The 15167-nt window shown below is 40.0% G+C and overlaps 1 protein-coding gene across 3 annotated transcripts in view; it reads right to left on the bottom strand.

The window, feature by feature from the left end:
- ANTKMT (adenine nucleotide translocase lysine methyltransferase) overlaps positions 1 to 15167 on the bottom strand; it is a 232528-nt gene that overhangs the window by 101609 nt on the left and 115752 nt on the right. For all 3 annotated transcript variants that reach the window (XM_053694780.1, XM_053694779.1, XM_053694781.1), the window contains one exon: positions 4247 to 4351. In XM_053694780.1, the coding sequence (XP_053550755.1) occupies positions 4247 to 4351 (105 nt within the window). The remainder of the gene's footprint in view (positions 1 to 4246; positions 4352 to 15167) is intronic.

Below are 15167 nucleotides of genomic sequence, written 5' to 3'. Positions count from 1 at the left end.
TCAGTTAAAATGTTAATTGCCAGGAATTGGAAAAAAGTGCTACCCCCGAGGTGGCAGGGTGTAGTAGAGTATTTGAATTATGTTAAATCCATGGAAGACTATGTCTATAGAGTAAGAAACCAGTCTACAACCTTCAGTCTCATCTGGGAACCTTGGGAGAACTACCTGTCACAGTGTAAACGTCAGCCAGAATAGAGGGCACCAAGGTGTAAGTAAATAACCCAGACAAAAGATACTAGATGCCCTGATCAGGCAGCCCTGCTGTGTCCTAGAGGGGAGCTCTGGGACAATCCGGAATCCCCCTCCTCTCCTTCCTTCTTTAATGATCCCCCTCCCCCTTTCCCTCCCCCCTACCTCCCTACCCTCTTCCCTCCCCCTATCTCCCTCGCCTTATCCTTCTGCTTACCTCACCTTTTATGCATGCTCCCCTTCCCCGCAAGTGTACTTTACTTACCATTACAGGATAACATGAGCATAATGTGCGTTTGTCTTCTCATCTGTATTGGTTTGTACTTGGTCTAGAGCTCAGCTCCCCTGGCTCTGTGCAGGTACAACCAATCTTGAGCTACCGATGTAATTAATAATTGGCGATATTCGCCATAAACATCTCTTTACCAAAAGATTTATGATCTTGTTTTTCTAGGTCCATTGCAGTACATTTTGAAGGTAGTGTTGTAGATAGCCTATGACAGGCACCCTTGTGTTATATCTGCCACATTGAGAACTGATTTACCTGTCTTATTGTATTTTACTACTATGTTTTACACATGTACATCAACTTTGAAACTGTTTGAAATTATTGTTACCGCACCTTTTGTTAAAAATAAAAAATATTTTAAAAAAAACTTGCGTTAATAGTTGGAGAACCCGAATCTCTGTAGTTAATGAGGTGGGTTGAGGCCATTACAGAACTACGATTAGCTTAGAAGGATCCATGGCAAAACCTTCCTTTGAGATGACATAGCCAAGGAACTGGATCTGAACTTGATCAATTGCATTTCTCCAGTTTGGCTACCAGAGAATTGTTTCTGAGGTGAAGAAGTACCTGTCTTACATGTTCATGATGTTCCTAAAGGATGGAGGAGAATATAAGGATATCATCAAGATAGACGATGACAGTGCGATTAAGGAGGTCACAGAAGACATCGTTGACAAAAGCTTGGAAGACAGCAGGGGCATTACACAGCTCAAAAGGCATTATGAAGTATTCGTAATGCCCTGATCTCGTGTTGAGGGAAGCCTTCCATTCATGTCCTGGGAAGATGCGGATAAGATTGTACGCCCCACGTAGGTCCAACTTAGTGAAGTAGTGAGCATTTTGGAGTGAATAAAAAAGTTTAGGGATCAAAGGAATAGGATAGCAAATCTTGCTAGTGATACAGTTTAGGGCTCTGTAGTCAATACAGGGTCTGAGCCCACCATCATTTTTAGTGATGAAAAAGAAGCCAGCCCCAGCAGGAGAAGAGGAAGCATGAATACAACCTTTAGCTAGGTTTTCTTGGATATATTCCTCCTTGGTTTCAGCTGTGGAGAGAGGATAAGTCCTCCCTTTAGGAAGTGGGGCTCCAGGAAAGAAATCTATTTTGCAGTCATAAGGACGGTGAGGTGGCAGCACATCAGCTGCTTTCTTTTCAAACATATATGTAAAATCTGCATATACTGAGGGAAGGCTTGAAAGGGTCTGTAGGCTGGCAATGGGGATGTGGTGCAGTGGAGTAACCTTAGCCAGGCAGGAGTGGAAGCAGGATGTACCCCAGGAGGCCAACTGTCCCTCAGTCCAGTCGAACTATGGCTTGTGTATACAAAGCCAAAGGAGACCAAGGATAACGAGTTGTGCTGGAGAATGAATAACATCGAACTGCAATGTTTTAAGACATTGTTTTTTCTGCAGAAGAGGTAAGCCTGCCTGAATCATGAAACGATGATCAAGAAAATTTTCAGCTGCCCCTGAATCAATAAAAGCTTGAGGGTGGACAGAATTTTGAAGAAAGGTAAGAGTAACTGGTACCAGGATCCGAGAAGAATGAGGGGATTTAGGAGGAGAGATCCATGGGTTACTCTACAGAGGTAACTGGAGGTGCTGAAGGGGTAGAGGAAAGTCTAGAGACCGAACAAGTAGGAGGGCAAAATACTCACAAATGTCCATGCACATCCAGTGCAATAAAGCGCAAGGCGAGACTTCAGAGCCGCTCGGCTGACTCAAACACACCCGTTGGAACACCAGGCCACGATGAGGAGCGTCACACGTGACGTCTCAAATGGAGTCAGCCAATCCAGAGGAACCTACGATACATCCACGTAGGTCAAACAGCCAGGCAAATCTCTCATAAAAGGTGAAACAGAGCAGGGTAAAATAAAAGTGTTTTTATTAAAATATTTGTTAAAGCAAACACAGCAACGCGTTTCTCTGCACCAGTTGCAGATTCATCAGGCTGTCTTCAGCCTTCAGTTTGAGCCTGCCTAGGTTTAGCAATAAAAAAAGAATACCAAGAGAACAAGCCAAATTTGATAATAAAAGTAAATTGGAAAGATATTTAAAATGACATGCCCTATATAAATCATGAAAGTTTAATTCTGATTTGACTGTCCCTTTAACTTTGCTAGAAGTAAGCTTTTTGCATGTGTTGGGTAGAAAGCATATTACAAGTTGAAAGTAGTAGAGGGTCTGTCCTGGTTTGGAGCTGCATTTCTGCCAGAGTTGTTGTCAATATTGTTTGAATGGATGGGACCATGAATGCTGAAAAATACAGACAGGTTTTAATTCATTGTCCCATTCCTTCTGGAAAGAGCCTGATTGGGAATGGTTTTATTTTTTAGCATGATAATGATCCCAAGCACACTGCTAATGCAGTGAAATCATATTTGCAGAGAAAAACAGCTGATAAAACACTGACGGTCATGGACTGGCCTCCACAGAGTCCAGACCTGAATTTTAAAGAGGCAGTATGGGATCACCTGGACAGAGAAATAAATAAAATACAGCCTAAATCTAAAGAACTCTGGGAAGTGCTGAAAGAAGCCTGGTATAAGATATCAGAAAATTACTTTGGGACAGTCTCCCCAAAAGAGTTCAATATGTGCTTAATGCCAAGGGAGGTCACAGTAAATAGTGACTTTTGCCTAAAAAAGCCATTTTATTCAGAAAATTTATATTTTGTGTACATATTTCCTGTATTTTCTGTTCCTAACTTAATAAAGATGATTATTGCAATTTTGCTAAAACAATAAATCTAATGGTGGCCTAAGACTTTTGCACAGTACTGTATATATATATATATATATATATATATATATATATATATATATATATATATATATATATATACACATATATATATATATATATATATAAATATATACGTATATATATATACTGTATGTATTTATGTATTTATATGTGTATATATGTATTTACAGACATATATACAAATATAAACACATAAATACACACACACACACACACACACACATATATATATATATATATATATATATATATATATATATATATATATATATAGTGCATTGGAGTCCTTTGCAGTCAAGTAGCTGAAAACAGGAAAAATCACATTTATGCAACATTAATTTTTAATAAAGTGTTTTCCTGTGCATGTACTGTAAATATTTCACATTCCAATGCTCTTCACATAGGCAATATGTTATGTATTTTTAAATTGATATTCCCACTTGTTATTTATCCCTGTGGTTTCAATTATGAGAAAATAAAAATGTCCTCCCATTTCCCTGCCCCCCCTGTATTATTTGACAATCATGAGGGCATTACAAACTCATACACTGTAAACTCTTTTAAATGCTCAGTATGAGCTGTTGCTGCAAAAAAATATATATTATTATTAATGCAAGCATTTGAATAATGAAAGTTTGATCTTAAAGGGGTATATTTTAATCAATTCAAAATGTAATTTCAAATTCTTTGTAACATAATTGATGGTTTTATAATATGATTTTAGAATTGGCTACATTTCTAAGGTCATTGATCACAGTATGAGTGGCATTAATGATGTAATCAATGATGTCACTATATATCTTCCAGAAGGTGGAGGTGGGGTTAAACTAAACTAAAAATTGTCATAATAATGAATAAAAAACTGTATCATTAAGTTTTTTTGCATATAAACATATACATAATTGTACTACAATTAATATAGGTTTATTATCTGATCCATTTATATCCTTCTAATAAGCCATTCAAGGACAAGGTTTTGCATATAACTTATTGTCTTACAATTCTTCCATCGCCAGAACCCAGATCCACTATTTTTCCAGAACGGCCTTTTAGCAGCTTCATCACGTTTGTTACTTGCTTGGCACTTGCTGGCATATAAGGCACCTGTGTAGAAAAGCGCAGGAATGTCAAACATATTCCCAGATCTTTATTTTAGCAAAATATATAAATAGATATTTAATAAAATTCTATTTATAGAAATACACATTCTGACCCTACAGACATAGGGGGATATTTATCAAAGCCTCAATTTTGTTGCATTCGCGGGCACCAATACGCTCGCCTTTGTGGCCGTGGATCTCAATAAGCTCTCCATATTTATAAAAAAGCTGGCAAAAAGACGCGTACCAAGTACGGGGTGATGAGCATCGGACTGTTGTTAACTAGCAATCATCGATCTTGCGTCTATTTGGCTTTTTTACCAACTTTATTTATACCCTGTCACTAAACGCCGCCACTATACTAAAATGTTTAACCCCTATCCCGCCACTCCCGGACCCCGCCGCAACCTAAATAAAGTTTTTAACCCCTATCCTGCCTCTCCCAGACCCCGCCACAACCTAAATAAACGTATTAACCCCTACCCCGCTGCTCCCGGACCCCGCCGCAACCTAAATAAATGTATTAACCCCTAAACCTCTGGGCTTCCACATCACTACCACTAACTAAACCTATTAACCCCTAAACTGCCAGCTCCCCACATCACCATAAACGAAATTAAGCTATTACATAAGCCGCCGCAACCCCTATTCCGCCGCACCCCGACATCACTGTGCCCTAAATAAACATATTAACCCCTAAACCTCTGCCCTCCCTCATCACTACCACTAACTAAACCTATTAACCCTAAACCACCAGCCCCCCACATCGCCATAAACTAAATGAAGCTATTAACCCCATAACCTAACAACCCGCTAACTTTAAATTAAAATTACAACATCGCTATCTTAAAATAAATTTAAACTTACCTGTAGAATTAAAATAAACTATTAATTAACCTACCCTAATTATTATACTACAATTAAATTAAACTAGCAATTAAATAAACTAAATTACATATGAAAAAACCTAACCCTACTAAAAGTATTTAAATCTACTATTAAACCTTATTACAAATTACTAAATTACCAAAAAAAATAAACGCTAAGTTACAAAAAATAAAAAACACTAAATTACGAAGAAAAAACCTCCCACATTATCAACAATAAAAAAGTATTACACCTAATCTAATAGCCCTACCAACTAAAAAAGACCCCCCCCCCCAAAATAGAAAAAACCCTAGCCTACAATAAACTACCAATGGCCCTTAAAAAGAAATCAACTCTTTTACCTGTGAAAAAAAATACAAACACCCCCCCATTTGAGCAGCTCTCATCCTATCGGCTGTTCCAATCAGCCAATAGGATTGAGCTCTCATCCTATTGGCTGATGGGAACAGCCAATAGGATTTTAGCAGCTCTAATCCTATTGGATGATTGAAATCTTTCAGCCAATAGAAATGCAAGGGACGCCATCTTGGATGACGTAACTTGCATTGAAGTTCCAGCTTACAGCGGAGACCGTATGAAGAGGAGCTCCGCGCCAGTTGTCTTCAGGATGGACCCGCTCCGTGCCGGATGGATGAAGATAGAAGATGCCGTCTGGATGAGGACTTCGCTGGCTGGATGAAGATGGAAGAGGGCGCCTGGATGAAGACTTCTTGCTGGCTGGATGAATCCTTCAAGCGGGACTTCAATAACTGTAAGTGGATAGTTGGGGGTTAGTGTTAGGTTTATTTAAGTTTTTTTTGGATGGGTTTTATTTTTAGATTAGGGTCTGGGCCGGTAAAAGAGCTAAATGCCCTTTTAAGGGCAATGCACATACAAATGCCCTTTTCAGGGCAATGGGGAGCTTAGGTTTTTTAGATATGATTTTTATTTGGGGGGTTGGTTGGTTGGGTGGTGGGTTTTACTGTTGGGGATGTTTGCATTTCTTTTACAGGTAAAAGAGCTGATTTCTTTGGGGCAATGCCCTACAAAAGGCCCTTTTAAGGGCCATTAGTAGTTTATTGTAGGCTAGGTTTTTTTTTTTGGGGGGGGGGGTTATTTTGATAGGGCTATTAGATTAGGTGTAATTCTTTTTTATTTTTGAAAATTTGTTTTTTTTTTCGTAATTTAGTGTGTGTTTTTTTTTGTAAAGTTTATTTTTTTTGGTAATTTAGTAATTTGTAATAAGGTTTAATAGTAGATTTAAATACTTTTAGTAGGGTTAGGTTTTTTTAATATGTAATTTAGTTTAATTGGTAGTTTAATTTAATTGTAGTATAATAGTTAGGGTAGGTTAATTAATAGTTTAAAAATAGTTTATTTTAATTCTACAGGTAAGTTTAAATTTATTTTAAGATAGCGATGTTGTAATTTTAATTTAAAGTTAGCGGGTTGTTAGGTTATGGGGTTAATAGCTTCATTTAGTTTATGGCGATGTGGGGGGCTGGTGGTTTAGGGTTAATAGGTTTAGTTAGTGGTAGTGATGTGGGAGGCCAGAGGTTTAGGGGTTAATACGTTTATTTAGTGGCGGCAGGGTCCAGGAGCGGCAGGATAGGGGTTAATAACTTTATTTAGGGCACAACGATGTCGGGGTGCGGCAGAATAGGGGTTGCGGTGGCTTATGTTAGGGTGTTAGGTGTAAACGTAACTTGTTTTCAACCATATAAATCAATGGGATATCTGGCAGCATCGAACATAAGCTTTCGGTGCTTTCAGACTCACATTGATTTCTATGGCATCTGCGGCCTCCAGGGTGGTGGATTGAAAACCAGGTACGCTGGGCCAGAATAGCCGTGAGCGTACCTGTTAGAAATTTGATAAATGGGAAAAAGTGTCAGATAGAGCCGAATGTGTATTCGGAACATCTGTAATGACGTAAGCATCGATCTGCGTCCGTCGGATTGAGACTGGCAGTTCGTATGTTATGCCACAAATTTCAACTTTTGCTGGTCTGTAGGCTTTGATAACTAGGTTGGATCAAGCTCGCAACAATTACGCTGCGGAATTTTGGCGTATTTGCGGTTGACGGCTTGATAAATAGGCCCCATAGCCTGTGACTTAGTTCAGTTGGTGCAGAGGCTAAAAAAAATGTTCTTTAGTTTAAAATAGACCCAGAAAATGACAATTGAACTGGGGGTCCTAGGTTTCCCCAAACTTATTGCTTAAAAAAAACAGAAACACAATGTGACAAAAAACAATGAGGTTTAATCTATCTCAAGTAGTCCAACATAGGTTGCATGACCATTTTTAATTTTTTTTTTTTTGTGATTATCTTTATTTGTTGGTATTGTAAAAAACATAATTTATGCTTACCTGATAAATTTTCTTTCTTGGCAATGAGAATCCACTAATGAATTAATTATATATGGGAATACAAAACCTGGCCACAAGAAGGAGGCAAAGACAGCCCAATCAAAGCATCAAATATCCCTCCCACGTCCCCTACCCTCTCAGTAAGGGTCAGCATTTATCAATGCACCAGCATTTCTTGTGAACTGCTGGGACAATGCCGCCCCCTGCAGATTCACTGCCAATCGGCCGCTAGCAGGGGGTGTCAATCAGCCCGATCATATAGGATCAGGTTGATTTCTGTCCACAGCCTCAGAGCAGGTGGACAAGTTATGGTGCAGTGGTCTATCAGCCAATCGGAATTAAAGATGAAAAATTCCTATTGGCTGATGCAATCAGCCAATAGGATTGAGCTTCAATCCTATTGGCTGATCCAATCAGCCAATAGGATTGAGCTCGCATTCTATTGGCTGTTCCAATCAGCCAATAGAATGTGAGCTCAATCCTATTGGCTGATTGCATCAGCCAATAGGAATCTTTCACCTTTAATTCCGATTGGCTGATAGAATTCTATCAGCCAATCAGAATTCAAGGGACGCCATCTTGGATGACGTCACTTACAGGAACCTTCATTCGTAGTTAGTCATCGGAAGAAGAGGATGCTCTGCGCTGGATGTCTTGAAGATGGACCCGCTCCACGTTGGAAGAATGAAGATAGAAGATGCCGTCTGGATGAAGACTTCTGCCCATCTGGAGGACCACTTCTGCCGGCTTGGATGAAGACTTCTCCCAGCTTTGTTGAGGACTTCTTGCCGCTTGGATGAAGACTTCTCCTGACTTCGTTGAGGATGGATGTCCGGTCTTCAAAACTGTAAGTGGATCTTCGGGGGTTAGTGTTAGGTTTTTATAAGGGTTTATTGGGTGGGTTTTATTTTTAGATTAGGGGATTGGGCAATTGAAAAAGAGGTAAATGCCCTTTTAAGGGCAATGCCCATCCAAATGCCCTTTTAAGGGCAATGGGGAGCATAGGTTTTTATTTTAGGTGTTGGTTGTGTGGGTGATGGGTTTCACTGTTGGGGGTTGTATTTTTTTACAGGTAAAAGAGCTGATTTCTTTGGGGCAATGCCCCGCAAAAGGCCCTTATTAAGGGCTATTGGTAGTTTAGTTTAGGCTAGGGGTTTTTATTTTATTTTGGAGGGGCTTTTTTTATTTTGATAGGGCTATTAGATTAGGTGCAATTAGTTTAAATATGTGATAATTTCTTTTTTTATTTTGTGTAATTTAGTGTTTTTTTGTGTGATTTAGGTAATTGTATTTAATTTAGGTAATGTATTTAATTGTAGTGTAAGGTTAGGTTTTATTGTAAGATAGGTTAGGTTTTATTTTACAGGTAAATTCATATTTATTTTAGCTAGGTAGTTAGTAAATAGTTAATAACTATTTACTAACTATTCTACCTAGTTAAAATAAATACAAACTTGCCTGTGAAATAAAAATAAAACCTAAGCTAGATACAATGTAACTATTAGTTATATTGTAGCTATCTTAGAGTTTATTTTACAGGTAAGTATTTAGTTTTAAATATGAATTATTTAGTTAATGATAGTAAGTTTTATTTAGATTTAATTTAAATTATATTTAAGTTAGGGGGTGTTAGGGTTAGGGTTGGACTTAGGTTTAGGGGTTAATAAATTTAGTATAGTGGCGGCAATGTTGGGGGCGGCAGATTAGGGGTTAATAAATGTAGGTAGGGGGTTAATAATATTTAACTAGTGTTTGCGAGGCGGGAGTGAGGCAGTTTAGGGGTTAATATGTTTATTCTAGTGGCGGCGATGTCCGGAGCAGCAGATTAGAGGTTAATAATTTTATTTTAGTGTTTGCGATGCGGGAGGGCCTTGGTTTAGGGGTTAATAGGTAGTTTATGGGTGTTAGTGTACTTTTTAGCACTTTAGTTATGAGTTTTATGTTACAGCGTTGTAGCATAAAACTCATAACTACTGACTTTAGATTGCATTACGAATCTTGGCGGTATAGGGTGTACCGCTCACTTTTTGGCCTCCCAGGCAGACTCGAAATACTGGTGCAAAGGAAGTCCCATTGAAAAAAGACTTTACGCAAATTGCGTACGTTAATTTGCGTTAAGGCCAAAAAAGTGTGCGGTGCCCCTAAACCTGCAAGACTTGTAATACCAGCGGTAGTGAAAAAGCCGCGTTATGAGCCTTAATGCTGCTTTTTCACTCATACTGCAAAACTCGTAATCTAGCCGAAAGTTCTTTGAGTGCTAAAGTAGGAATGATTTCTCAAACTTTGGAAATAAATCTATGTCAAAAGCAAGGAAGTAAATGAACTTTATGAACTGCAATTCATTGGTATAAAAAAATACCTTTATTAAAAATAAATATAGCATAAATATGCTTTAACATGTTTTCATCTACTTAACTGCAAAGGGCTTCAATGCACTTGTATAAATGTCTATATATGTGTACATATGTATTTATGTGTTTATATGTCTGTAAATACATATATACACATATAAATACATAAATAGATATGTACACATATATGAACATATATATATATATATATATATATACACATATATATATATATATATATATATATATATATACATATATATATATATATATATATATATATATATATATATATATATATATATATATATACATACAGAGAGAAGTGCACTCACAGGAACGAACAACTGGCTCAATACTATTGTTAGCCTATGGCGATTTACCACCTGGGTGCAGCTTTTTAGCCCAGTAATGTGCAGAATTATATAACATTATTTTCTATGTTAACTGTCCCTTTAAGCTTTGGCTGGAGTGTCTTTGCCTCCTCCTGGTGGCCAGGTGTTAAATTTCCCAACAGTAATGAATTAAATCGTGGACTCTCCATGCCATTGGAAAGAAAGTTAACATTTTTTTTTATTTGATCGCATTTGGCAGTGAAATGGTAGCATGTAGGGTTGCCACCTCAGCCATGTTTTCCTGGACACTTATGAGTTACACATGCTGCAGGGAGGAACATGTATTGTGTTTCTGGACAGCACTATTCATATTCCTCCCTGTACACACTGCAGCATGTGTAACTTATAAGTGTTCTGTATTTTAAGGGACGGGTGGCAACCCTAGTAGCATGAAATTTACCAAAATTGGCCTAGATCAATACCTTGGGTTGTCTACTTAAAAAAAAAATATATATATATAGTTTTCACAGTTAAATAAAAAAAAAAAAAACAAGGCTCTATTTCTGTTTAAATAGAGTGATAGCAAAAATGCTAAAAATTTCTCCAACATAGGTGTGTCCGGTCCACGGCGTCATCCTTACTTGTGGGATATTCTCTTCCCCAACAGGAAATGGCAAAGAGCCCAGCAAAGCTGGTCACATGATCCCTCCTAGGCTCCGCCTACCCCAGTCATTCTCTTTGCCGTTGTACAGGCAACATCTCCACGGAGATGGCTTAGAGTTTTTTTAGTGTTTAACTGTAGTTTTTATTATTCAATCAAGAGTTTGTTATTTTGAAATAGTGCTGGTATGTACTATTTACTCAGAAACAGAAAAGAGATGAAGATTTCTGTTTGTATGAGGAAAATGATTTTAGCAACCGTCACTAAAATCCATGGCTGTTCCACACAGGACTGTTGAGAGCAATTAACTTCAGTTGGGGGAACAGTGAGCAGTCTCTTGCTGCTTGAGGTATGACACATTCTAACAAGACGATGTAATGCTGGAAGCTGTCATTTTCCCTCTGGGATCCGGTAAGCCATGTTTATTACGATTGTAAATAAGGGCTTCAAAAAGGGCTTATTAAGACTGTAGACTTTTTTTGGGCTAAATCGATTGATTATTAACACATATTTAGCCTTGAGGAATCATTTTATCTGGGTATTTTGATATAATAATATCGGCAGGCACTGTTTTAGACACCTTATTCTTTAGGGGCTTTCCCAAAGCATAGGCAGAGCCTCATTTTCGCGCCGGTGTTGCGCACTTGTTTTTGAGAGGCATGGCATGCAGTCGCATGTGAGAGGAGCTCTGATACTTAGAAAAGACTTTCTGAAGGCGTCATTTGGTATCGTATTCCCCTTGGGGCTTGGTTGGGTCTCAGCAAAGCAGATACCAGGGACTGTAAAGGGGTTAAAGTTCAAAACGGCTCCGGTTCCGTTATTTTAAGGGTTAAAGCTTCCAAATTTGGTGTGCAATACTTTTAAGGCTTTAAGACACTGTGGTGAAAATTTGGTAAATTTTGAACAATTCCTTCATGTTTTTTCGCATTTGCAGTAATAAAGTGTGTTCAGTTTAAAATTTAAAGTGACAGTAACGGTTTTATTTTAAAACGTTTTTTGTACTTGTTATCAAGTTTATGCCTGTTTAACATGTCTGAACTACCAGATAGACTGTGTTCTGAATGTGGGGAAGCCAGAATTCCTATTCATTTAAATAAATGTGATTTATGTGACAATGACAATGATGCCCAAGATGATTCCTCAAGTGAGGGGAGTAAGCATGGTACTGCATCATTCCCTCCTTCGTCTACACAAGTCTTGCCCACTCAGGAGGCCCCTAGTACATCTAGCGCGCCAATACTCCTTACTATGCAACAATTAACGGCTGTAATGGATAATTCTGTCAAAAACATTTTAGCCAAAATGAACACTTATCAGCGTAAGCGCGACTGCTCTGTTTTAGATACTGAAGAGCATGACGACGCTGATATTAATATTTCTGAAGGGCCCCTAACTCAGTCTGATGGGGCCAGGGAGGTTTTGTCTGAGGGAGAAATTACTGATTCAGGGAACATTTCTCAACAAGCTGAACCTGATGTGATTGCATTTAAATTTAAGTTGGAACATCTCCGCATTCTGCTTAAGGAGGTATTATCCACTCTGGATGATTGTGACAAGTTGGTCATCCCAGAGAAACTATGTAAAATGGACAAGTTCCTAGAGGTGCCGGGGCTCCCAGAAGCTTTTCCTATACCCAAGCGGGTGGCGGACATTGTTAATAAAGAATGGGAAAGGCCCGGTATTCCTTTCGTCCCTCCCCCCATATTTAAAAAATTGTTTCCTATGGTCGACCCCAGAAAGGACTTATGGCAGACAGTCCCCAAGGTCGAGGGAGCGGTTTCCACTTTAAACAAACGCACCACTATACCCATAGAGGATAGTTGTGCTTTCAAAGATCCTATGGATAAAAAATTAGAAGGTTTGCTTAAAAAGATGTTTGTTCAGCAGGGTTACCTTCTACAACCAATTTCATGCATTGTCCCTGTCGCTACAGCCGCATGTTTCTGGTTTGATGAGCTGATAAAGGCGGTCGACAGTGATTCTCCTCCTTATGAGGAGATTATGGACAGAATCAATGCTCTCAAATTGGCTAATTCTTTCACCCTAGACGCCGCTTTGCAATTGGCTAGGTTAGCGGCTAAGAATTCTGGGTTTGCTATTGTGGCGCGCAGAGCGCTTTGGTTGAAATCTTGGTCGGCTGATGCGTCTTCCAAGAACAAGCTACTTAACATTCCTTTCAAGGGGAAAACGCTGTTTGGCCCTGACTTGAAAGAGATTATCTCGGATATCACTGGGGGTAAGGGCCACGCCCTTCCTCAGGATCGGCCTTTCAAGGCAAAAAATAAACCTAATTTTCGTCCCTTTCGTAGAAATGGACCAGCCCAAAGTGCTACGTCCTCTAAGCAAGAGGGTAATACTTCTCAAGCCAAGCCAGCTTGGAGACCAATGCAAGGCTGGAACAAGGGAAAGCAGGCCAAGAAACCTGCCACTGCTACCAAGACAGCATGAAATGTTGGCCCCCGATCCGGGACCGGATCTGGTGGGGGGCAGACTCTCTCTCTTCGCTCAGGCTTGGGCAAGAGATGTTCTGGATCCTTGGGCGCTAGAAATAGTCTCCCAAGGTTATCTTCTGGAATTCAAGGGACTTCCCCCAAGGGGGAGGTTCCACAGGTCTCAGTTGTCTTCAGACCACATAAAAAGACAGGCATTCTTACATTGTGTAGAAGACCTGTTAAAAATGGGAGTGATTCATCCCGTTCCATTAAGAGAACAAGGGATGGGGTTCTACTCCAATCTGTTTATAGTTCCCAAAAAAGAGGGAACGTTCAGACCAATCTTAGATCTCAAGATCTTAAACAAGTTTCTCAAGGTTCCATCGTTCAAGATGGAAACCATTCGAACTATTCTTCCTTCCATCCAGGAAGGTCAATTCATGACCACGGTGGATTTAAAGGATGCGTATCTACATATTCCTATCCACAAGGAACATCATCGGTTCCTGAGGTTCGCATTCCTGGACAAACATTACCAGTTCGTGGCGCTTCCTTTCGGATTAGCCACTGCTCCAAGGATTTTCACAAAGGTACTAGGGTCCCTTCTAGCTGTGCTAAGACCAAGGGGCATTGCTGTAGTACCTTACTTGGACGACATTCTGATTCAAGCGTCGTCCCTTCCTCAAGCAAAGGCTCACACGGACATTGTCCTGGCCTTTCTCAGATCTCACGGATGGAAAGTGAACGTGGAAAAGAGTTCTCTATCTCCATCAACAAGGGTTCCCTTCTTGGGAACAATAATAGACTCCTTAGAAATGAGGATTTTTCTGACAGAGGCCAGAAAAACAAAACTTCTAGACTCTTGTCGGATACTCCATTCCGTTCCTCTTCCTTCCATAGCTCAGTGCATGGAAGTGATCGGGTTGATGGTAGCGGCAATGGACATAGTTCCTTTTGCACGCATTCATCTAAGACCATTACAACTGTGCATGCTCAGTCAGTGGAATGGGGACTATACAGACTTGTCTCCGAAGATACAAGTAAATCAGAGGACCAGAGACTCACTCCGTTGGTGGCTGTCCCTGGACAACCTGTCACGAGGGATGACATTCCGCAGACCAGAGTGGGTCATTGTCACGACCGACGCCAGTCTGATGGGCTGGGGCGCGGTCTGGGGATCCCTGAAAGCTCAGGGTCTTTGGTCTCGGGAAGAATCTCTTCTACCGATAAATATTCTGGAACTGAGAGCGATATTCAATGCTCTCAAGGCTTGGCCTCAGCTAGCGAGGGCCAAGTTCATACGGTTTCAATCAGACAACATGACAACTGTTGCGTACATCAACCATCAGGGGGGAACAAGGAGTTCCCTGGCGATGGAAGAAGTGACCAAAATCATTCTATGGGCGGAGTCTCACTCCTGCCACCTGTCTGCTATCCACATCCCAGGAGTGGAAAATTGGGAAGCGGATTTTCTGAGTCGTCAGACATTGCATCCGGGGGAGTGGGAACTCCATCCGGAAATCTTTGCCCAAGTCACTCAGCTGTGGGGCATTCCAGACATGGATCTGATGGCCTCTCGTCAGAACTTCAAAGTTCCTTGCTACGGGTCCAGATCCAGGGATCCCAAGGCGGCTCTAGTGGATGCACTAGTAGCACCTTGGACCTTCAAACTAGCTTATGTGTTCCCGCCGTTTCCTCTCATCCCCAGGCTGGTAGCCAGGATCAATCAGGAGAGGGCGTCGGTGATCTTGATAGCTCCTGCGTGGCCACGCAGGACTTGGTACGCAGATCTGGTGAATATGTC

Source organism: Bombina bombina, chromosome 11 (genome assembly GCF_027579735.1).
Source record: "Bombina bombina isolate aBomBom1 chromosome 11, aBomBom1.pri, whole genome shotgun sequence".
Lineage (NCBI taxonomy): Eukaryota > Metazoa > Chordata > Amphibia > Anura > Bombinatoridae > Bombina > Bombina bombina.
This window is presented reverse-complemented; position numbering and strand designations above follow the sequence as displayed.